At 41.2% G+C, this 23,742-nt stretch overlaps 1 protein-coding gene across 1 annotated transcript in view; it reads right to left on the minus strand.

Annotated features, from left to right (window-relative positions):
- The window catches only part of LOC131190316 (zinc finger protein 420-like), a 43,576-nt gene that overhangs the window by 17,271 nt on the left and 2,563 nt on the right, over positions 1-23,742 (minus strand). Inside the window, exons 2-8 of the mRNA XM_058167596.1 lie at positions 22,499-22,570; positions 18,527-18,647; positions 17,725-17,810; positions 15,644-15,764; positions 12,624-12,737; positions 8,518-9,153; positions 3,266-3,972 (exon numbers count right to left, since the gene is read on the minus strand). Of these exons, the coding sequence (XP_058023579.1) occupies positions 3,266-3,972; positions 8,518-9,153; positions 12,624-12,737; positions 15,644-15,764; positions 17,725-17,810; positions 18,527-18,647; positions 22,499-22,513 (1,800 nt within the window). The 5' untranslated portion in view covers positions 22,514-22,570. The remainder of the gene's footprint in view (positions 1-3,265; positions 3,973-8,517; positions 9,154-12,623; positions 12,738-15,643; positions 15,765-17,724; positions 17,811-18,526; positions 18,648-22,498; positions 22,571-23,742) is intronic.

Consider the following 23,742-nt stretch of genomic DNA (forward strand, 5'->3'; position numbering starts at 1 on the left):
TATTCCATCCCAGTTGTGGTTGTGGAGGAATATGTGTTGGCAGGACAGCCGTTCTCGATAAGAGTGACTATTGTCTCGGTCATTTCGTCAGCTCTGATTGTGGATTGGTGAAGGGTTAAGACTTTGGAAATAGTTTTATAAAATTTTCCAGACTGAAAGCCATCAACAGAAGTCTTCATGATTTCTTTTTAGCAAGGCATGGGATGTAGGGTCCTTGGTATTCTCTAAGCTTGGTTATTTTCATTGCCAAATTAGGTAATATTATCAGTGCACTGATGATGTTACCGAATTTGGTAATGACAGGTTGGCAAGAAAAACAAGCAAATCAAGCTTAAAGAGCACCAGGGACCCCACAGATCAAATCTGAGCTACAAATATTATCTTCTGTCGGTAGGTCATAGTAATATTTGTGTAATCTTTGAAGCGACAAATTTACAAAGAAGTGGCTTGAGAATGTCCTGTAAGGCAGAGATGGCCTGAGTCAGTCCTTATTGTTTAATAAAGTATTCATACCACTGGCCCTTTAATTTCATTGGCTGAACTGCACAAAGTTGTACACTGCATGATAGGATGGTTATGAAATCATTGAAATAAGCACCAAACGTTGGTATTATTTGTCCACTCCGATTCCTTTTATATATCAACAAGACCCACATGAAGTTCTGATAAACACATTTTGAAAGATATGCAAAAAAAAGGGGGGGGGAGGAATCCGAAAAGGATCATTTTCACAAAACCGTATTCACAAAATTCTATTTTCTCTCAACAGTTTCCTGAATAGCCAAAAAAAAAAAAAAAAAAAAATTAAACAAACCTTACAACATGTTAAAATACAGTACTAGTTCAAAAATAGTATTTTGGATTTGGGAATAAAAAATTCCCATCAGATTAAATGTTAGCCAAATTAGCTCCATTTTATCACAAGTATAGAAGTTACTTTTCTTTTCTTCGTGACTAAAGACAAAATACAAAGGCATGCTAATGAAAGAGGCAGAATTTGGTTCTTCTTTTTCCCTTCCCCCTCCCCCGGAACAGATTTCTGAATTCAATTCATGAGACAGAAATCACTTCATTTAATGTCATAATTACATTAAAGTAGGTTTATTCTGCACTATTATTCGGTACAGCAGAGAGACACATTGTCAAGCCTGAACTTGATTGGGTTGTGGGATTGTTCGTATCCTTGGGCATTCTGATATGCCTTTCTCAGGCCAATGCTTGTGCTTGGCTTCTTGGTTGCAGTTCAGAGTCCACACCCAAAAGACAACAGTTAGGCAAGGACAATAGTTAAATACGAATGGATGCAGTAGTTTATATGTAATTAAAATTACATTAAATTAGTTACATATCATTATTTCCCCTTTCTGTTACACTAACAGTTGCAATCTGCTGGCAAATTTTGGAGGTGGAAAGCATATGATAGATTTTGGGGAGCCACATACATGCTTGTTGCCTCTGGCTGTTACCCAACTAGGTAACATCTTCAGTGCACAGATTCTACTGATTCAGAGCAGCCCTCCTCCCCCACATTCTCCTAGGGCCCCTAAGCTAGACTGCCACCTAGTGGCCTAGCACAAAAAGATGTCTAATTGCCAAAGTTGAAATAAAATCCAGCTAGGAAAGTAGTTGGGGTGGTGTGAACAGAATGAGGGCCAGACACCCGGTTCTTCACTTCAAATAATAGAATATTTTGGCCAGCCTTAGTGGTATTTCACAAATTCACCCTCCTTCAATTCAAGGCAAAGGCCCACTTGGTGGATGCCAGGAGAGGCGCCTTCTGTCCAGGGGTGAAATTCAAAAATTTTCCCTACCGGTTCTGTGGGTGTGGCTTGGTGGGCATGGCAGGGGAACGATATTGCAAAATCTCCATTCCCACCCCACTCTGGGCCCAGCCAGAGGTGGTGTTTGCCGGTTCTCTGAACTACTCAAAATTTCCACTACCGGTTCTCCAGAACCTGTCAGCACCGGTTGGATTCCACCCCTGCTTCTGTCCTCCAAAGCTGGAACCCAGTGCAATCATAAGAACTGCCCTTTCAGGAAAAACCAAGCTATTCCTAGTTCCTCCGTCCTTTTCTTGCTACCCTGGATGCTGTTCAGAAACGATGGAGATGTCCAATGATTCCACTGGATGGTTCTCTTCTGGGAATAGTATCTTATTTGTGGCACTCTGTTCTTGGTCTAAAGAATTCAAAGACAGCAAACAAAAAGCTTTTTTCCGTCTATTCTCAATAAGATTAGTTTGTGTAATGAAATCCTATGGCTGAAATCAGGTCTTTCCACACCCAAGCCAGTATTGTATTATCTGTCTTTGGATCTCAACTCTGCCCCAACAATTTAAAATGTAAAAATTGAGAAAAATTCCTCTCTGAATCAACTAATAACACTCTATAAAGCCCTAGTAAAACCACATCTAGAGTACTGCATCCAGTTTTGGTCACCACACTATCAAAAAGATGTTGAGATTCTAGAAAAAGTGCAGAAGAGAGCAACCAGGATGATTAGGGGACTGGAGACTAAAACATAAGATGAACAGTTGCAGGAACTGGGCATGGCTAGTCTAGTGAAGAGAAGGATTGGAGCAGACATGATAGCAGTGTTCCAGTATTTGAGAGGCTGCCACAGAGAGGAAGGGGGTCAAGCTATTTTCCAAGGCACCCAAAGGCCAGACAAGGAATAAGGGATGGAAACTGACCAAGGAGAGATTCAACTTAGAAATGAGGAGAAACTTTCTGACAGTGAGAACAATCAACCAATGGAACAGCTTGCCTTCAGAAGTTGTGAGAGCTTCATCACTTGAGACTTTCAAGAAAAGATTGGACTGCCATTTGTCAGAAATGGTGTAGAATCTCTTGCTTGAGTGAGGGGTTGGACTAGATGACCTATAAGGTCCCTTCCAACTCTGTTAACCTGTTAAGAACTGCCTTGAATACAGCTCTATGCGCAGAAAAAGGCTCATAAATTGGCCATGAGAAGAGACAGCTGTGAGACGTTTTCCCTCCTTTGATTCCCTCATATAGAAATGCCCTCTTCAACTTCAGGGTTGATTGAACCAGGAATTCACTTCTAATAAGGAAATTCAGGGTTCGCTCTTAATAGTTACCCCTGAATTTGGCAGGGGTCTGTTTTCTCCAGTGGTGTGACATTTCTTATGCTGAACGAACTGTTTGCTCCCGTTAAAACTTTTCCCACAGTCAGGACAGATGAAAGAAGTCTTTGCCATATGGATCTTCTGATGTGTAACCAAGTGTGAGCTCACGCGGAAGGCTCTCCCACAGTCGGGACATTCGTAAGGTTTCTCTCCCGTGTGAATTCTCCGGTGGATAATGAAATGAGCCCTTTGGCTAAAGCTTTTCCCACATTCCAAGCACATGTACGGTTTTTCTCCTGTGTGAATTCGCTGGTGAATCACAAGGTTCATCTTTACACTGAATTTCTTCCCGCAGTCCAGGCACTCGTAAGGTTTCAATCCGGTGTGAATCCCTTGGTGTTTCGCCAAATGGGCATTCCGACTAAAGCTTTTCCCACAGTCTGAACACCGATAGGGCCTATCACCTCGGTGACTCCTTTGGTGCCTTTTGAGCGCTGAATTCTGAATGAAATTTTTCCCACAGTCTGTGCAGTGATAAGGTTTCTCTCCCGTGTGGATCCGCTGGTGGTTGACCAGATGGGAGCTGTATCTGAAGTTCTTTCCACAGACATGACAGATAAGGGGCCGTTTCACCCTAGGGATGCCTACTTTTCTTGCAGCGTCCTTCTGAGATATCAAACTTCCCGTGCTAGGCACAGGTGCCGCCTGGGCTTGATCTGAAGGGTTTCTCTTGGGAATTTTCCAGTCCAAAAGGCATTTTTCCAAAGGAGAACTCTGAGGGCAAGCTTGCTGGAATGTCGTATAAGTGTTGCTAGGCGGTTCTAACTGCACCCGATTTTCAAGCTCGGAACTTTTTTTGTCATTCCCATTGGCTGTTCCATTACCTTCAGGATAAACGGACAAAACAAAAAACAAGTAAGTATAATGTCAGACAGAAACTGCAAATATAGTAATAGCAGCTCATTATGAGAATCACTTCTCAGTGGCAGAGAACACATTTTGTATGTAGGTCTGGGTTCAATCTCAAGAAACTGGTGAAAAACGCAACTGTATGAAACCCCTGAAGAGACGGCAATAAGGGGGCAGATTCTTATGTCCTTCCAAGGTTCAGATAGTGTTAATTCCACAAAGCAGAGATGGTTCATATAAGAAATCTCACTGAACACTCCTTTTGGAAGCGGAGGAGAGATCTGGGCTAGGAATTCCTTTCTTTTTTAAAAAAAATTACCTCACCACTAAATGAAGCCTTCGTACATAATGCTAAGCAAAATTTCTCCATCAAATGCTGAACAATGGCCGTCCTGGCTGGGAATTCGGTAAATATACAATTTGGCAAAAGCTATACTTAAGCCATCATACAGTTTGTTTGTGGGCCTAGCAGGCATCAGGCTAGAAAGTGGGAGATGGTGAGTTCTGGTCCCATTTTAGCCATGAAAGCCAGCTGGGTAACTTTGAGCTATTCACTCTCTCTCTCGGTCCAGCCAGTGGTGGGTTTCAAATTTTTTTACTACTGGTTCTGTGGGTATGGCTTGATGGGCGTGGCATGGCTTGGTGGGCGTGGCTTGGTGAGCGTGGTTTGGTGAGCGTGGCAGGTGAAGGATACTGTAAAATCTCCATTCCCTCCCCACTCCAGGGGAAGGTTGCTGCAAAACCCCCATTTCCTCCTGATCAGCTGGGTCTCGGGAGGCACAGAATAGATGGGGCCGAGGCCAGTCAGACGTGGTATTTACCGGTTCTCTGTATTACTCAAAACTTCCACTACCAGTTCTCCAGAACTGGTCAGAACCTGCTGAAACCCACCTCTGCGTCCAACCCACCTCACAGGGTTGTTGTTGTGGGAAAAATAAGGGGAGGAAGGTGTATTAGATATGTTTGCTGCCTTGGGTTATTTGAAAAAATAATGAGACATTTGAATAATAAAATAAAACAAATAACTAGATCTAAAGTTTTGGGTGGTTGCACTGCCCTTAGAATATTCTAACTGTGGTGGCGCAGTGGTTAAAATGAAGCACTGCAGGCTACTTCCTGCTGGCTGCTGACTGCCTACAATTTGGCAGTTCAAGTCTCACCAGGCTCAAGGTTGACTCAGGCCTTCCATCCTTCTGAGGGCAGTAAAATGAGGACCCAATTGTTGGGGACAATATGCTGACTCTGTAAACCACTTAGAGAGGGCTATAAAGTACTGTGAAGCGGTATATAAGTCTAAGTGCTATTGCTATCACATTATCCAGTATTGATGTAAGTCTCCTGAAAATCTTACATATAACCAAGAAGTCTATTTTATTTCTATTATGTTGCTTACAGAATTTAATTTCTTTTGACTCTGTAAGGTTTCTTATTTGTAGGTCTCCATTTTTTGTTTGGATATGATGTACATTGCTTGGAATCGTAACTACCACAACTTGGTCACTATGCAAATCTTCAAAATAAATAAAAATTTAGCCAAAAAAAATGTTTCTGCAGAATGGTCTTTTTTTTTTTTTTTTGTTTACATTTATACCCCGCCCTTCTCCGAAGACTCAGGGCGGCTTACAATGTATAGGGCAATAGTCTCATTCTATTTGTATATATTTACAAAGTCAACTTATTGCCCCCCCAACAATCTGGGTCCTCATTTTACCTACCTTATAAAGGATGGAAGGCTGAGTCAACCTTGATACTTGAAGTCAAATATATTAAATGTATATTGCTATTACCATACCATTTAATGGCTTCTGTAGTATGGAGCACATTAGAGGATAAATGGCATATAAATGGTATTAAATTAATTAGATCAACCATAGTCTTCAATATTTAGAGCAGTGGTCACCAACCAGTGGCCCGTGGACCACTGATGGTCCGTGAGAAAATTTCGGTGGTCCACAGAAAAATTACAGTATTTGCATTTTTTATATTGCACTAAATACTATTTATCTTTTTTAAAAATTCATATTAGTGGTCCTCGGGATTTAAAATTATGAATTTAGTGGTCCCTGAGGTCCGAAAGACCCCTGATTTAGAGGGAAGTTTGAGAATCACTTAATCAAATAAGATCAAAGAAAAAAGAGCAATAATAACAATAGCGATTCATTGTTGAAGGAAATTAATAATAAGTTACTATTTTATAAAGTGTAATGTATTAAAAAGCTATGATATTCTTACTATCATAAAATGACCACAAATTGTATTCAGTGAAACAGTACGTGATGACTTGCTAAAAATCTTTCTTGGAAGACACGAACATATGTCCAAGGCAAGGCCACAATTCAGTTAATTAGGAACATCCGCCCAGGACGAAGCTACTAGTAAACAAGATATGATATCTGTTCCTCCGGAGAAATTGTTATGATGACCCTTTAGAAGATGAAATGACTTAAAGAAATGACTTAGTAGAATAAGGGGGTTAGGGGGGAGTTTCTTAAGCATGGCATGCATTGTGTAGGAGTATAAAATGTGTAGCTTGAAAACTGCTTCTTGCGCTCTTTGAACTCAATGCATTTGGGAAGGGTTTAAGAGGCCGCGCTTGCAACCGCTTTTTATTTTTCTTCCTTTTATCTCCAATAAACCTTTGATTTTGTAAACCAGACTTGTTTATGAATTGTGAGGATTAAAATTTTTGGGTCTTATATCTCACAGTGTGATTGCAAATTGGGCAGCATATAGATTTAAAAAATTATGGTTGGTCATACAGCCAGCCAGATTTTTAGACTGGATTTGGCATTTTTATCCAGCTATCAAGTCCTTCCCAAGAACCTGGGATATAGGCAGATGCTATTATTATGGTTATATAACAAACTGACCAAGCGTTATGAGATAAGAATCTTCAATAAAATGTTCTTTGGGAATCAGCTCACTCAGCCTTTCCTAACATGGCAGCCACCAGATGTGTTGGGACTGCAACCCCCAGAATTCCCAATTTGGATGCTGGGAGAAGCATTCCACATTCATCTGAAGGGCATCTAGCCAGGTAAAAGGCCACTGCAATAGAAAAATACAGGTAGTCCTTGAGTTACAACCACAATTGAGCCCCAAATTTATGTTGCTAAATGAAACATTTGTTAAGTGAATTTTGTCCCATTTTATGACCTTCCTTGCCAATTTGTTAAGTGAAACATTGCATTTATTAGGTTAGTACAGGGGTCTACAAACTTGACTCTTTTAAGACTTGTGGACTGGAACTCTGGAGTTGAAGTCCACAAGTCTTAAAAGAGCCAAGTCTGCAGACCCCTGGGTTAGTAATATGGTTATTAAGTGAATCGGGCTTCCCCACTGACTTTGCTTGTCAAAAGGTCGCAAAAGCTGATCACATGACCGCTGGAGGTTGCAACAGTCATAAATACGAATCACTTGCCAACCATCTGAATTTTGATCATATGACCATGGGGATGATGCAAAGTGTAAAAAACTGTATTAAGTCACTTTTTTCAGTGCCGTTGAAACTTTGAACAGCCATTAAGTGAACTTTCATAAGTCAAGGACTACTTGTACAGGAATTACAGAATAATAGTTAGAAAGGACCTTGGAGGACTTCTAATCCAAGTCCTTGCTCAAGCAGGAGAACCTAGGGGTGAAATGCTCCCGGTTCAGACTGGATCGCCCGATCTGGTAGCGATGGCGGCGGGTGTTTCGGAGAACCGATAGCAAAAATCCCTAACCCCCCCATACCCAGCTGAGCCGCGAGATCATCAGAGGTTTTTTTTTTACTTTTAAAAGCATTTTTTCTTCAGCCAAAAGAATGCTTTTTAAAGTAAAAAAAAAGCAATGATGATCGCGCGGCTCAGCTAGAATTGTTAGAGCCTTTTAAAAGCATTTTTTTCTACAAAAAATGTTTTTAAAAGGCTCTGAGGATCCCAAGTGAGTTGCCTGATTGTCAGAGGCTTTTTTTCTTTTAAAGGCAAAAAAAAATGCTTTTAAAAGAAAACAAAAGCCTCTGACGATCAGGCAACTCAGCCGGGATTGTCAGAGGAGCCTTTTAAAAGCATTTTTTTACAACCTCTTTGGCTGAAGAGGTTGTAGAAAAAATGCTTTTAACAGTAAAAAAAAAAAAGTTGGCCACGCCCACCCAGTCACTTTACCCCCCACCAAGCCACGCCCACAGAACCGGTAGTAACAAAGCATTTTTTTACAACCTCTTCGGCTGAAGAGGTTGTAGAAAAAATGCTTTTAACAGTAAAAAAAAAAAAAGTTGGCCACGCCCACCCAGTCACTTTACCCCCCACCAAGCCACGCCCACAGAACCGGTAGTAACAAATTTTACATTTCACCACTGGGAGAACCTATACCATTTCAGACAAATGGCTGTCCAATGTCTTCTTTAACACCTCCTGTGAATTCCCCAATTTCTGAAGGCAAGCTGTTCTACAACTGGAACGACCAACCAGTGGAACGGTTGGCCTTCATAAGTTGCATTCAGAAGGAGAAGGACACTCTCACAGACGCTGTTCACCAACCTTCCACGCCTTTATGAATTTTCCGGTGCGTAATAAGGTTGGAGCTTTGGTTGAAACCTTTCCCGCAATCAGGACACATGTAGCATTTCTCCCCCGTGTGGATTCGCCGATGCCGGATCAGAGCTGACTGGTAGATGAAGCTCTTCCCGCAATCCAGGCAGGCGTACGCCCTCTCCCCGGTATGAATCCTCTGGTGTTGGGTCAGAGCAGAGCTTTGGCTGAACTTTTTGCCGCAGCTGACGCAGGCGTAGGGCTTCTCTCCGGTGTGGATCCTCTGGTGTTGAGTGAGGGCCGAGCTCTGGTTAAAGCTTTTCCCACACTCCTGGCAGTGATACGGCTTTTCTCCAGTGTGGATTCTCAGGTGAGCGGTGAGGGCCGATTTGTGACAGAAAGTTTTCCCACATTTGGGGCAAGAATCTTTTCTTTCTCCCACGTCAGCCGGAGGGCCTTCCGCAGCCTGGGTGCTTTTTCTTAAGGGAACAGGTTCATCAGAGCTTCCCTGCACAATCTGCTTCTCCTCTTTTTCCTCTCTGAGGTAAGGAAGGTCAGAGTTTAGGAAGTCCGTGGCTTGTAAATGACCCACCAATCTTCCCAATGGTGTCGTGCTGGTGGGGCTTCCTGGTTGAGAAATATCTCCTGCAAAGGAAGTTTTTTGGACTTTTAGACCTTGTGCGAAGCCCAACAGGCCAGATTTCTGGATTGAAAGCATTCCTACCCCATTATTTCCCCATTCAGCACACTTGCAAACCAAACAGCAACCCAAAAGTTTTCCCACTGCTACAAGAGACTGTCAGATGTCTCGCTTCTTTTCATCTGACAGTCGGATTATTATAAAGTTTGGAATAGAATGTATAAGTGGCTAGAGAACAGAAGCCAAAACAAGAAATAGGAATTTTAAATTAGTATTGATTAAATATTAACCAAAGTTACCAAGTATTATTAAATTTAAATTACTGATTATAATGTAGATATGGGTAACTAGTATTGTTATAGTTATTATATCATTATAGTTGTTATAACCGATAGGAAGGCAATGTAGAAGAGCGAATTATAAAAACAGGACATAATGCTGATATGGAAGGCTGTAAAACTACTCTACATTGTTATGTGTGTCTTGTTTTTTCTGTTTTTTTTTGTTGTTTTTTGTTTTGTTTTTAAAAACAATTATGGCTGGGGAGCTTTTGTCTTCTTGACTCAAAATAACTACTAATTTTTATATGAAAAATGTTTAATAAAAACTATTTTTTAAAAAAGAAGAAACTCTTGCATAAAACAAGGCAGGACTTTGATAGCTCAGCAATGGCTCCAAACACACCACAACAAGAGGCTGATAGTGTACATGCAGATAGTCCTTGACTTACAACCACAATGGAGATCAGAATTTATGTTGTTAAACAAGTTGGTTGTTAAATGAGTCAAGCCCGATTTTTACCTTTTTTGCAGGGGGTGTTAAGTGAATTACTACAGTTGTTAAGTGAATCATGTGGTCTTTAAGCGAATCTGGCTTTCCCTATTGACTTTGCTTTACCGGAAGCTGGCTGGGAAGATCATCAGTTGATGATCACATGACTGCAACCACTGTAGATACAGATCAGATGTCAAGGAACTGATCACGTGACTGTTGGAATGCTATGTCAGTTACAGGTGTGAGGACTGGCAATGTAATGTTTTTCAGTGCTGTTGTAATTGAACAAATGAATGGTTGTAAGTCAAGGACCACCTGTTATTGAAAGCTTGCAAATTCTTCTGATATTTTAATTGTTCTTAATTAGGGTACTTCCCAATTATGGCTGGGGAGCTTTTGTCTTCTTGTCTCAAAATAACTACTAATTTTTATATGTCTTAGGAAATGCTGAAGTAGGCTTCCTACAGTTTTAAGAGGATTGTACTGTCTGAAGGTCCATCTTCATCCACAGTTTGGTTTAATTGACTTTTTAATCTAATTGCCAATATTCCCTTCTGACTTTGTTGATAATTGCTGATATAAGTATTTCTTTATCTTTGCGTCCTGCCAGTCTCCCATGAGCATTGCTTGCAGGAGTCTTACTGCTTCTGAGTTTTGAGGGTTGAGAGACGCAACTAATTTTTTTCTCCATGAAATGTTCTGACTACAATCTCCATTTGGAAACTAAGCTTGAATTTAAACTTTATGACCAAAAGAACTGGCCTAATGTTTACTCTTTCTTGCTTTTTTCCACCCCGTTATTTACAAAGTTCATGAGGCAGTCAAAATATTTTAGTTAATATTTTAAGTATACAGCGGTCGAATTAGATTTTTAAACTTGTTATAGTATTTTAATTTGTTTTGGATTTTTGTTGTTTTATTTGCTGTACACCGCCCTGAGTCTTTGGAGAAGGGCGGTATAAAAATATGAATAAATAAATAAATAAATAAATAAATAAATAAATAAATAAATAAATAAAAACTTGCACATTCTTCTGTGCCATGTTAGTTTAATTTTAATAAGGGGATTACTCAAGTAATCCCAACCCCATGGTATCCTATAAAGTAGAATTTTTTTCTCCATGTTGTTTAATGAAACATCTACCAGAGTTATCTAAGAACTGAGGTGCCATTAGATACATATTCAGCTGTCGTATGCAGGTAGTCCTCAAGTTACAACTGACCACTTAGTGACCATTAGAAGTTACAATGGACCTAACCTGGTGTGGGGGGAGGGGAGCACTTTGGGCATTCAGCAACCAGGCTGCATATATGGACATTTGCAGCATCTCACGATCACACGACCCCATTTTACATTTAACCCTGACTAGGTGGCTCAGTGGCTAAGAAACTGAGCTTGTTGATCAGAAAGGTCAGCAGTTCGGTGGTTCGAATCTCTAGTACAGGTCTCCTGTGTGAGCTGGGGGTTGGACTAGATGACCTCCAAGATCCCTTCCAACTCCGTAACTGATTACTTTCAATAAAAACTGACCCATAACAAACCATGGCTTCACTTAACAACCATGTAGGTGCTTCACAACTGTGTTATTCACTTAATGACTGCCACCAAAAAAAAAGGCATAAAATTGGATCGATCATGTGGGTCACCTGATTTACAACCGCCATGAGTTATGAGGAGCCTCGGTGGTGCAATGGTTAGAGTGCAGTACTGCAGGCCACTTCTGCTGGCTATCGGCTGCCTGAAATTTGGCAGTTCAAATCCCACCAGGCTCTTCTGTTGGGAATTATTACGGACTGTACAGTAATTGAGACTAAATTGATTTTAAATCTAATAACAGCAGCAAGATTACTAATAGGACAATACTGGAAGAAAAAAAAAGTACCTACAATAGAAGAATGGATATTGAAGGTTGCCAATTTGGCTGAGATGGCGAAGATATCAGCCTTTTTGAAAGACAATATGCAAGAAAGATACTTAAAGGAATGGAAAAAATGGATTGACTATATTCAACATAGATATCAGACTAAGAGTTATCAGACTGCTTTTGAATGATTATGATGTATTATTTTTGATTGTTTTTGGAGGAAGTTAGGAATTGATGATTGTAGGGGTATAATTAAGTTGGAATGGAAATTTTTTAGCATGTTTGTTTTATTTTTAACTATACCTTGTGCTCGTTCCGGGAAGTCGGGGGAGGGGGGGTTGTGAAGGGAGGGGGGAGGGGAGGGGGGGGAAATTTCTGTAAAACTTTTTGAATAAAAATTAAAAAAAAAATCCCACCAGGCTCAAGGTTGACTCAGCCTTCCATCCTTCCGAGGTGGGTGGTAGAATGAGGACCCAAATTGTTGGGGGCAATATGCTGACTCTGTAAAACCACTTAGAGAGGGCTGTAAAAGCATTATAAAGCAGTATATAAGTCTTAGTGCTATTGCTATGACTCTGTTGGGCCGGCCCTACTGTGATTACAACTTGAGGACTACCTGTATGCAATGTATAGCACAAAAATGATGCTACTCCCCGCTTTCATACATACACAGATAGCTCCTACAATGAATGAAAATCCACTTTTAACTATACCTTTCCTATATGCATGTTTCTTCCCCCCCCCAACCCCCCCCCCCAAATGATTATATGCATAAGGACAGAATGTAGAGAATAAAAATATAATTATTATTTCTGACTATTTTAGCCATGCCTCACCGGGAATAAGTTTTGTCAAGGACTGGTTCTTCCAGTATTCCTGAAAGTTCGACCTCCACAGCCCGTCCCTTTGCTCCATATGGGTGGCCATGCCAGGCTGAGCCATTGGGAAGCCTGCTCAGAGAGAGGCAGAAACAGCCAGTCTGCTTTTGCAGTGTTAATACCCAGCTCTTGTACTTTTTTTCAGATCAGTGGCCATTAATTGCCATGGGAAAGGATTTCCCCCCCCCCCCCGTTTCCCCTGTCCGCAAAACAGATCCCATCCTAATGAACAAATTCTGAAGGTATGCAAGGCAGTCATATTGCTAAACGAAGCAGGACTGAGACGAATCATGCCCCTAAATGGGAAACCACCAAGAATTCACTGGACGCATCCTGGAAACGGAGTATAAAATATATAAAGGAAGTAAGGACATTAGAGCAGGGGTCTCCAACCTTGGCAACTTTAAGACTTGTGGACTTCAACTCCCAGAGTTCCTCAGTTGAAGTCCACAAGTCTTAAAGTTGCCAAGGTTGGAGACCCCTGCATTAGAGGTAGTTGAGCCCAGAATTTCCATTGGTAAACAAGGCAGTTCTTAAGTGAATCGTGCCCCATTTTATGACCCTTTTTTGCCATGATTGTTAAGCAATTCACAACAGTTGTTAAGTGAGCCACGCTGTCGTTAAACGAAGTGAAGCAAACTTCGAAACGGATCAGGCCTGTCGCAGCCATCTTTCCGATTCTCAGCTTCCCCCACACATTGGAGGAAGTGGGGAGGTCTGGAATGTCAGCAACACCAGACCATCCCCTGGGAACCCAGATCATCTCAACAGGTGCCAAAGGGAATTGCCAAAGACCTGCCAGAACACCTAATTGGACAATTTCCCAAAGTCACTTTTTTTCAAGAGTCCACTGGACTTTCTGGTTTTTCTTTGAAGAGGTTTCCCTTCTCATCCAAGAAAGCTTCTTCAGCTCTGACTGGATGGTGGGGAATGAAAGGATTTATACTCCTTGCAGACAGCTGTCTTCAAAAGAGTGGCCTTTGCTTTTTAAATGCAGATGGACTGCTGAATCTAGTCTTGATGGGTTTGATCTCCTATGTTGTGCCATGCGTTTATGAAGTGGTTGTTTTGTTTCCCCAATGTACAGATCGCCACATGGCTCACTGCACTGTACTGCATGTACCACGTTGCTCAGTTTCTGTCTGGGTCATTTATCCTTGGGGTGGACAAGTTTCTGCCTTAGTGTATTTTCGGATTTGAAGTATGCTCATATGTTGTGTTGGCTGAAGATCCTCCTTCCGATATGCCTGCAACGGACAGAATGATGATGTTGCTTCGTTTATTGTTCTCGCCATTGTCTGTTACAGAGGAGCTCCTGTAGGGTCTTTTTTGAGATCTGATGAAGGCCCATTGGGGAAACAAAACAACCACTTCATAAATGCATGGCACAACATAGGAGAACAAACACATCAGAACTAGATTCAGTAGACATCATCTCTCTCCAGTCTACAACACAGTCCTTTCAACAGTTCCAAGAAGGCTCCACATCCATTTGCACCAATCAGGTGGACCTGATGACACAGATAAACCTCCAGGTGACCTCAAACGACCTGCTAAAAGAATGCAAATGACCAGATGTCTGCAAGGAGAATAAATCCTTCCATTCCCCATCATCCAGTCAGAGCTGAAGAAGCTTCTTGAATGAGAAACGAAACGTCTTCAAAGAAAAAACAAGAAGTCCAGTTGCCTCTTGAAAAAAGCACCTTTGGGACAACCATGACCTGGATGACTGAGAATCTCCATAGACTAACTGGACAATGTGACCCGTGACACTGAGGGAGGGAATTATCTACTCTTTAATTATACAGAAACCACGGGAAATATTTAGAGCTGGTTTTATTTTTATCCGTGCTGAAATGATGTACTCAATAAAACAGTTCTTTGAGAAAGTTGAAAGTCTCGGAGTGCTGAATTGGTCGGATTCATGAGTTGGAACTTCGACATCGGGCTTCCCACATCGATTTTGCTTGTCAGAAGCTCTCTAGGAAGGTTGCAAGTGAGAATTCCTGGATACTGGGATGTTGAAACCATCATAAATGCATGCTAGTTCCCAAGCACCCGAAGTTTGATCACATGACTGCGGGGTTGCTGCAGTGGTCGTAAGGGTGAGAATTGGTCTTAAGTCACTTTTTTCAGTGCCATTTTAACTTTGAACGGTCGTTCAACAAATGGTTGTAAGTCGAGGACTACGGTAGCGGTAATCGGGACACACCAATTTTAGCTGGCTTTACAAACAGCATGCTTTATTAGGGACTGCTGAGGGATATCAATAAACTTTGCAGTTGACCTATAAAAGATCAGGAAGGACATATAAAGTAATATGAAAGCATTTCCTTTAATAAAGTTAGTTAGGTGCCGTCAAAGCAAGCTTGACTCCTTGTGATTCTAAGACCGAATGCTCACCATCTTAACCTGCCTTTGGCAATATCTGAAAGTTAATCCAAAAATCTTCTTGATCCTGATCGTCTATTTTAACTGATGCCTTCCTTTTCTGCTTCTCTTTTCACCCTTGTCAAGCATAATAAACCTATCTATCCTTTCATCCCTCACCTCGGCTGTCTAAATAAGTGAATTTTTGCTTGTTGATCTTTGTTTTGAGAGCTCAGCTGGCCTTTGTTTGATTAATGGTTGATCAACAGCTGTTGATCAATCCATGTGCTTTTAGTAATCGCTTCCAAAAACCACAATTCAAAGGCATTTATCTTCTTCTTTCTCTCATTCCTTCCCTGAATCCAACTTTCACGGCCACTCCCAAGTATGAAAGTGGATGGTTCCAAAATATAATAAATAAAAAATAAATTACCACTGGAAGAAAAAACAATGTTTTACATGTTCTGATCTTTGTTAAAATTGAAATGTCCTGGTCCTTCATAATCTTGTTCATGATTGGTTGTTCATGTAAACCATGTAACACAGATTTTTTTTAAAAAAATCGAAGTTTTAATAATACAGGAGATAATGGGAGGTCCAACACTTACCCAGGGACAATACATGCTTATAGTTTTCCTGCATGACATCCTTGTAGAGGGCTCTTTCGTTCACATTCAGCAATTCCCACTCTTGCTCTGAGAAATGCATGGCCACCTCCTCAAACGAGACCTATTGGAAATAGGCAACATCTTTAATTCCCAATATACCCCACTAGCAACCTCACAGTCATATATTGCCTATTCTGGAAACCAGAGGTGGGTTTCAGCAGGTTCTGGCCAGTTCTGGAGAACCAGTAGCAGAAAGTTTGAGTAGTTCGGAGAACCGGTAGTAAAAATTCTGACTGGCCCTGCTCCCATCTATTCCCTGCCTCCCCAGTCTCAGCTGATCGGGAGGAAATGGGGATTTTGCAGTATCCTTCCCCTGGATTGGGGAGGAAATTAGGATTTTACAGTATCCTTCTCCTGCCACGCCCACCAAGCCATGCCATGCCCACCAAACCACATCCACAGAACCGGTAGTAAAAAATTTTGAAACCCACCACTGCTGGAAACACATTAAAGTTTGGAATGGGGCCAAGAACTGAAGAAAGAATTTGCCAAACAAACGACCTGGGTAGGGTGATAAGAGCAGCATCTTTCTCCTGCTCATAATGACTGACAGCAGGGTATGATCCAGTTTTTCTGGGCCAGAGACTATGCTTTGAGTGATTTGGGGCCACAAACCCAAAAACCAGTGTGGTGCAGCCACAGGACTAAAATTCTATTTGACTGTATTCCATTTACATATGTTCTAAATTTAATACATATACGATCAATTCCCAATCATGTATTTAATATTTTATTATATACCATAGTAAAAATTAAAAAGTGACTCATGGGATACTTGTGGTCTTCCAGTCTCAAGCTGTGCATCTCTAATATTAGATAATAACTAGATAAAGGAAAATAAATGAATACGCTGTTAACACTATTGAATAATATAGTTCAGCTGCCATATCTTTCTTTCCTTTTTCCCCCCTCTGACCTGCCCCACAAACTCAACAGCACCAAGAATTGAGGCTATGATTTCAGCTGAAAACGTAGCTCCGATTAGAGTATATGTGGACAACTATTATTTATTTGTTTGATTTATTTTTATCCTGTCACAATCTTGGCAACCACAGTGCCCCCATAAAAAAAACCTACAGGATTTAAACAACCTACCATACAAACTGCAAACACAAAATCAAAGCTAGGAAAAATAATAATAATAATAATAAGAAGAAGAAGAAGAACAAGATGCATGGGTGATTTTACTGAAAGTTTTCTCAAAAAGGGGCCGGTTTAGCTCAGGCTGGTAAAGCCTGTTATTAAGAACACAAAGCCTGCAATTACTGCAGGTTCAAGCCCGGCCCAAGGTTGACTCAGCCTTCCATCCTTTATAAGGTAGGTAAAATGAGGACCCAGATTGTTGGGGGGGCAATAAGTTGACTTTGTAAAAATATACAAATAGAATGAGACTATTGCCTTATACACTGTAAGCCGCCCTGAGTCTTCGGAGAAGGGCGGGGTATAAATGTAAACAAAACAAAAAAAGCTGTTTTTTAAAAAATCACTTTAAGTTACCCAGGAGGTAGCTTAAATATCAACGAGGAACCCATTATGTAGTATTAGTGCTGCTACATAGAAAGCAGCACCTTTTAACTTTGCCTCCTCTGACATTCCAGAAATGTAGGTCAATAAGCAGCCCCTAGTTTACGCAGGCAGAGTGATTAAAAATATTAATAGTGCTTATTTTAAAAAAATCTGACCGCAGCCAAAATTGCCAATTAAAAAAAAAACAATTAGTGCAAAGGACAGAAAATATCCTCTAGTGCAGGAGACTCCAACCTTGGCAACTTTAAGACTTTTGGGCTTCAACTCCTAGGAGTTGAAGTCCACAAGTCTTAAAGTTGCCAAGGTTGGAGACCCCTGCTCTAGTGTTTCCTTTTCAGATTGCTGAGCCTTATTAACTATATTTTGTTACACAAAGACCACGTTTCAACATTTTTCACATGAATAAAGCATATTACGGAGACACGTTTTCTTCGATATCTTGTGTTTGTGTTTTTGTCCTCCCAAGTACAGCCTCACGTATATAATATGCCTACCTGGCGAAAAGCCACAGAGCTGGAATAGGGTGTCACCAAAAGTAGACAAGGCGCGATTTTGCTTTCTTTCAGAGCAAGGAGGATGCCTGGAAATTACAGAAAACATTATCATGAGACAGTAACTAATTCATCTATTATCCTCTCTAAAAGAGAGTCTGCATCAGGGGTGAAATGCTCCTGGTTCGGACCGGATCGCCCAATCCGGTAGCGATGGCAGCGGGTGATTCGGAGAACCAGTAGCAAAAATCCCTGCCCCCCCATGCCCAGCTGAGCCGCGCGATCATCAGAGGGTTTTTTTTTACTTTTAAAAGCATTTTTTCTTCAGCCGAAAAAATGCTTTTAAAAGTTAAAAAAAAAAGCCTCTGATGATCGCGCGGCTCAGCTGGGATCGTCAGAGCCTTTTAAAAGCATTTTTTCTACAACCTCTTCGGCCAAGAAAATACTTTTAAAAGACTCCTCTGATGATCCCAGCTGAGTTGCCTGATCGTCAGAGGCTTTTTTTCTTTTAAAGGCAAAAAAAAATGCTTTTTAAAGAAAACAAAAGCCTCTGACGATCAGGCAACTCAGCTGGCATCGTTAGAGCCTTTTAAAAGCATTTTTTTACAACCTGTTCGGTCGAAGAGATTATATAAAAATGCTTTTAAAAGTAAAAAAAATGTTGGCCACGCCTACCCACTCACATTACCCCACCACCACCAAGCCATGCCCACAGAACTGGTAGTAACAACTGGTAGTAACATTTCACCACTGGTCTGCATGCATCTAGAATCCCTAATAATCCAGGAAACAACAAGATGCTTACCCAGTGACATCACATGTTCAAAGTTCTCCTGCATGACATCCTTGTAGAGGACTTTTTCACCAACGTTTAGCAAGGCCCACTCCTGCTCTGTGAAATACACAGCAACCTCTTCGAATGCCACCTACACCACAAAGAAATGACATCTTTATTTCATAACGGAAGAGCTTCTGTTCCTACCCTTAACACAATCACAGTTCACCACAGAGCTTTGCAAAATTATGAAAGCTGTAAGGGAGGCTAAGCACTAGGGCAGGGGTATCAAACTCAAGGTCTGCGGGCCGGCTCCGGGTGCTTAGATCTGGACCACGGGGCAAAAGTGGAGGTCAGGAAGGCTGCTTATAGCCTGCCCTGTTTTCAGCCACAACATCCTGCAGTCCTCTGCCAGCAAAAATGGAGCCCGGGAAGACCACATGCGCCCCTCCCCGGCTCTTTTTTTGGCCACATGCAGCTTCACCAAGCTCTGTTTTTGCTGGCTGCAGGAGGCCTTTTCGGCCAAAAATAGAGCTTCGATGAATGATGTCAAGCTGGCCACACCCACCCTGGCCATGCCACATACCTCCGAGGTCAAACACAACCCTGATGCAGCCCTCAATGAAATCAAGTCTGAGACCCCTGCACTAGGGCTTATACAGTTCAGGCCAAATAATTGTTTGGCTTGCTCTATTCTGATAGAGGCAGGATATACTTTGCAGTTTATACTTTGCAACTGAATGAATTAAGAATGAAGAAGACCCGTGGAAGCAAGCGAATAACAAAAAAATAATAATCATATAATCACACAATTGCCCAGGTAGTCCTTGACTGATAACCACAATGGAGCCTGACCATCATGGTCATAAGTCGTGATGGTTGTAAAATGGGTCACCGACATGACGCGAATACGGCAGTCATAAACCTATTCACCGATATCCCTACTAATTTGCTAGAATGTGAAATTAAGCGTATTGTATAATATAGGTCAGGGGTCTCCAACCTTGGCAACTTTAAGACTTGTGGACTTCTGGGAGTCTTAAAAGTTGCCAAGGTTGGAGACCCTTGATATAGGTAGTACTTGACTTACACAAACAATTGAACTCGAAATTTCTGATGCTAGGCAAAGCCGTTGTTAAGTGAGCTTTGCCCGTTTTATGACCTTCCTGGCCACAGCTGTTAAGTGAAACACTGCAGTTGTTACACGGTTGTTAAAGTGAATCTGGCTTCCCTGTTGACCTTGCTTGTCAGAAGGTTGCAAAAGGCGATCACACCATTCCACCCCGCAACCATCATAAATGCATAGCAGTTGCCAGGCATCCACATATTGATCACATGAGCATGGGGATCCTTGCAACAGTTTTAAGTGTGAAAAACGATTGCAACTTTGACCAGTCACTGAATGAATGGTTCTAAGTCAAGGACTACCTATAGTTTACATTCTATATTACGTCTCCTTTCTTTTGTGTTGATATATATACACTGACTTCTTTCATGACTTCTTTCATGACTACACTCGTTGCTCCCATGTAACACCACTCCTGCGCAGTCTGCACTGGCTCCCTGTGATCTTTCGGGTGCGCTTTAAGATTCTGGTTACCACCTTTAAAGCACTCCATGGCTTAGGGCCCGGGTACTTACGGGACCGCCTGCTGTTACCTTATGCCTCCCACCGACCCGTACGCTCACACAGAGAGGGCCTTCTCAGGGTGCCGTCCGCCAAACAATGTCGGCTGGCAGCCCCCAGGGGCAGGGCCTTCTCTGTCGGAGCTCCTACGCTTTGGAACGAACTTCCCCCTGGTTTACGTCACGTGCCTGATCTTCGGACTTTTCGCCGTGAGCTGAAAACGCACCTATTTATTCAAGCGGGACTGGCTTAAAAGTTTTATTAAATTTTTAATTGGGGCTATTTATATTTTAGGGTTTTAAATTGTTTTAAATTTTGGCCATCTTGAAATATGTTTGGTTTTAGTCTTGTTTTAATTGTGTATATTGTGGATTTTATTTGGCTGTACATCGCCCTGAGTCCTTCGGGAGAAGGGCGGTATAAAAATCTAATAAAATAAATAAATAAATAAATAAATAAATACACGCTGGCAAAGTTTGATTAAAAATCTTTATCTATCTTTCATAGCTTGCCATAATTTCTAGCCTTCCTACTTGGTAATGGCTGCAGTGTTGATTTAACTTTGTCTTCTAGTACTAGAGATTTGGAAAATGGAATATCTTCAGAGAATATCTTGAATTTCAACATTCCTAGTACTACTGCACACAGAACTTCAATAAACTCCTTTGTCTGACCTTCTGTGAACCAATTATTATCTGTTTATGGTGTCCTTAGCGTGCCAATTTAAGGACGGAATCTTCCAAGTTCAGCGATCTTCTGGAAGACTCTCCTTGTTTTCCCATGTCTGTTTCCATCTTTGATGTTGTAATGCAGGGGTCCCCAACCCCAGGAGCATGGCCCACTGCTGGGCGGTGGCCTATTTGGAACCAGGCCACGTGAGAGACGGGCCAATGCACAATGCACAATGCGTGCACTGCTCTACTTGTGTGAGTGGCGCCCCAAAAACTTCTCTCCTGTGTGAATGGAGCTGCCAGTCCACTGCTCGTGCGCCCCCGTTCCCTCTCCCCCCCCCACAGCCGGACCACAAAGCCGCAAAGGTTGGGGACTGCTATTGTAATGAACCTCATCTAACAGTCTCTGAAATGTTTTAAGTTCCTTCCTGAGAACTTTGTTCTTTCTTCCCTTTGGTTTTTCTTCTCTTCTTTTCACTACCTATTCTGACATTCAGTTTGCTTTCTTTCTTTTTTTTCTTTGACTCCCTCTTTTCACATTCAACCTTTAACAATTTATTTGATTTCATTCCATAGTTCTTCCTGTTCCCGACCAAGGAGATTCATGACTTCAAAGCAATTCCTGATGTTCTCCTTGAAAATGATGGATCAGTGAGCTGAATCATATCTGAAAAATAGTTGGTTTTGTTCTTCCAATTTAGCTTGAACTGGAACTTGCACAGGAGCAGTTTATATAAATGTTCCACAGTCCAGTTTCGGGGCCATAATCTTTGCTGTAATAATTGAGCTGTTTCACCTCTTTGTAACAATAACACAGCCAATCCTTTTCCAGTACAGGAATCATATTGAAATCATCTTCAGTGGATGACTGGTCTAGCCTCTAGTCTAGTGAATGTTAAGTCTATTATCTTTTGGCATCATTCCCACTGTTAAACTTTACCGGAATTCATCTGCAGGGTATCAGGGTTCCAAGGAACATCCGCAACGAAATAAAGCTCTGAGGCTGGAGGTTCCTCAAAGTTCCAATTTATTAGAGATGTCATGTTGGCACATCTGGGAAAACCCGAAACTGAAAGCTTCCAGGTTTTCCACACCCAGTTGACAGTTCACAGCCCTGCCTCACCCCCCACAAGTTCATCACATTGTCCAATCAACTCTTCACACTCAATTGGATACAATCTTCAGGCAGTCTCATCAGACGCAGGATGTCCTTGAATGCCCTTGAATACGGAATGTTATGACTAACTTTCTACCGCTCCAACAACAACCCCCTCCCAAACTTCCCCAGCTAAAATATGTGGCAGTTAAGAAGCAAAATATATATATATATATATATTGCCTTCCAAAAGTGACACAGGGTACATGTAGCTGAATAAAAAATAACATAAGACTCCATAATGTCATATTCGAACCACTGGATTTATTGTTCTATTAAAGCGAAAAGGCAATACATTATTTTCTATGCACTCTCACAGAGTGTATAAAAATACATTCTTTTTGTTGGGAGGGTCATCAGATTTAACACCTGGGGTTAGTTTACACATATCAATTTCCTTAGCCAAAAGAACATTGCCCATGGAGCCTGGTTCTTTTTGCTCACATAGGCAAAAAGGATAAAAGGGGGACAGGCGCTGTGTTCCCCTCTTAGGCATTTTTGCTCTCCAAAACAAAGCCAAATAAAGACCTATTGAAAACTCTACCTACCTGAGGAAGATCCATCTTGCTAGAAAGCAGCACAGGAAGTAATCCAGGGAAGCAGAGACTGAAACTTTTTATCTGCCCAGAAATTAGAAAGAAACAATTTATTATATCACAACTGATGAATCCCTTTAGTTGCCACTACTCTGCTGCCCGCGCCCATGCACAGTGCACAAAAAAGGAGCCATTTGAAGGTAAGTAGAACAGCGCGGGGGGGGGGAGGGGAACAGCTGTGCTGTGCGATTTAGATTTGCTAGAAAGCAGGATTTCCTAGAGAATAAAAATCACATGGCACAGCTGATCATCGGAAATACTGGTTCACTGGAAACGGTAGCTTTTATTACTATTGGTTCGCCAGAACCGGTGCAAACCGGTAGCATTTCATCCCTGCATTAGTCCTATAGTAGTACTACAATTCCAACAATCAAACCCAGATGTCAAAGGAGGATTTATATATATATATATATATTTATTTATTTATTTATTTTTAACAAAAAAGAACAATACATAACATACATTGACATAAAACATATAATCCTTTTTTACATCAGCTTCGTTTCCTTATTCTTCTCATATTTACATCCTTATTCCCCCCTCTCGTTTCATTTAATTATAGTTTTCTTTTTTGTCCTTTCTCTCTTGTTTCTTTTTATCTTCTATCCTATCTATCCTTCCAAAGGAGGATTTTTAAACAAGAGAGACACCCCCCCCACAAGGAATGCAGAACTGCACATATGTGTACTATATAAGCCAATGGGTTTAAGATTTATTTACAAATAAGAACAGCTGGTTTATTTCCTTTTCTTCAAAGAAGCAAAAAAATATATTAAGGTATTCATGTCCAATAAAGCTCAGCAATTGAGCTTTTGAGTATTGGATGCTTTCTCTAGATTACAGTGTTTTTCAACCTTGGCGGCTTGAAAATGGACTTCAGCTCCCATTCACAACACCAGGGTTGAGAAACACTACTCTAGACGCTAATCTACAGTCCATAAGCAAGTTTTATCAATCCAAACAAGGCAGAAGGGGATTGGGATCCAGTAAACTGATAAATCCTGTATGGAACAAAAAGTGTATTCTCGTGGTAGCTAATTCTCTGATGAGAAGGAGCAGAGTCCTCTACTACTCTGCTCGCAACAAAATACTTTATGCCACTAGACTTGAAATTTTGGGCTTAGAAAATTTAGAACTACGTCGCCTTTGCTATGATCTAAGTGTAGCTCATAAAATTATCTGCTACCTGTCAATGA

This window comes from Ahaetulla prasina, chromosome 2 (assembly GCF_028640845.1).
Source record: "Ahaetulla prasina isolate Xishuangbanna chromosome 2, ASM2864084v1, whole genome shotgun sequence".
NCBI classification, from domain to species: Eukaryota; Metazoa; Chordata; class Lepidosauria; order Squamata; family Colubridae; genus Ahaetulla; species Ahaetulla prasina.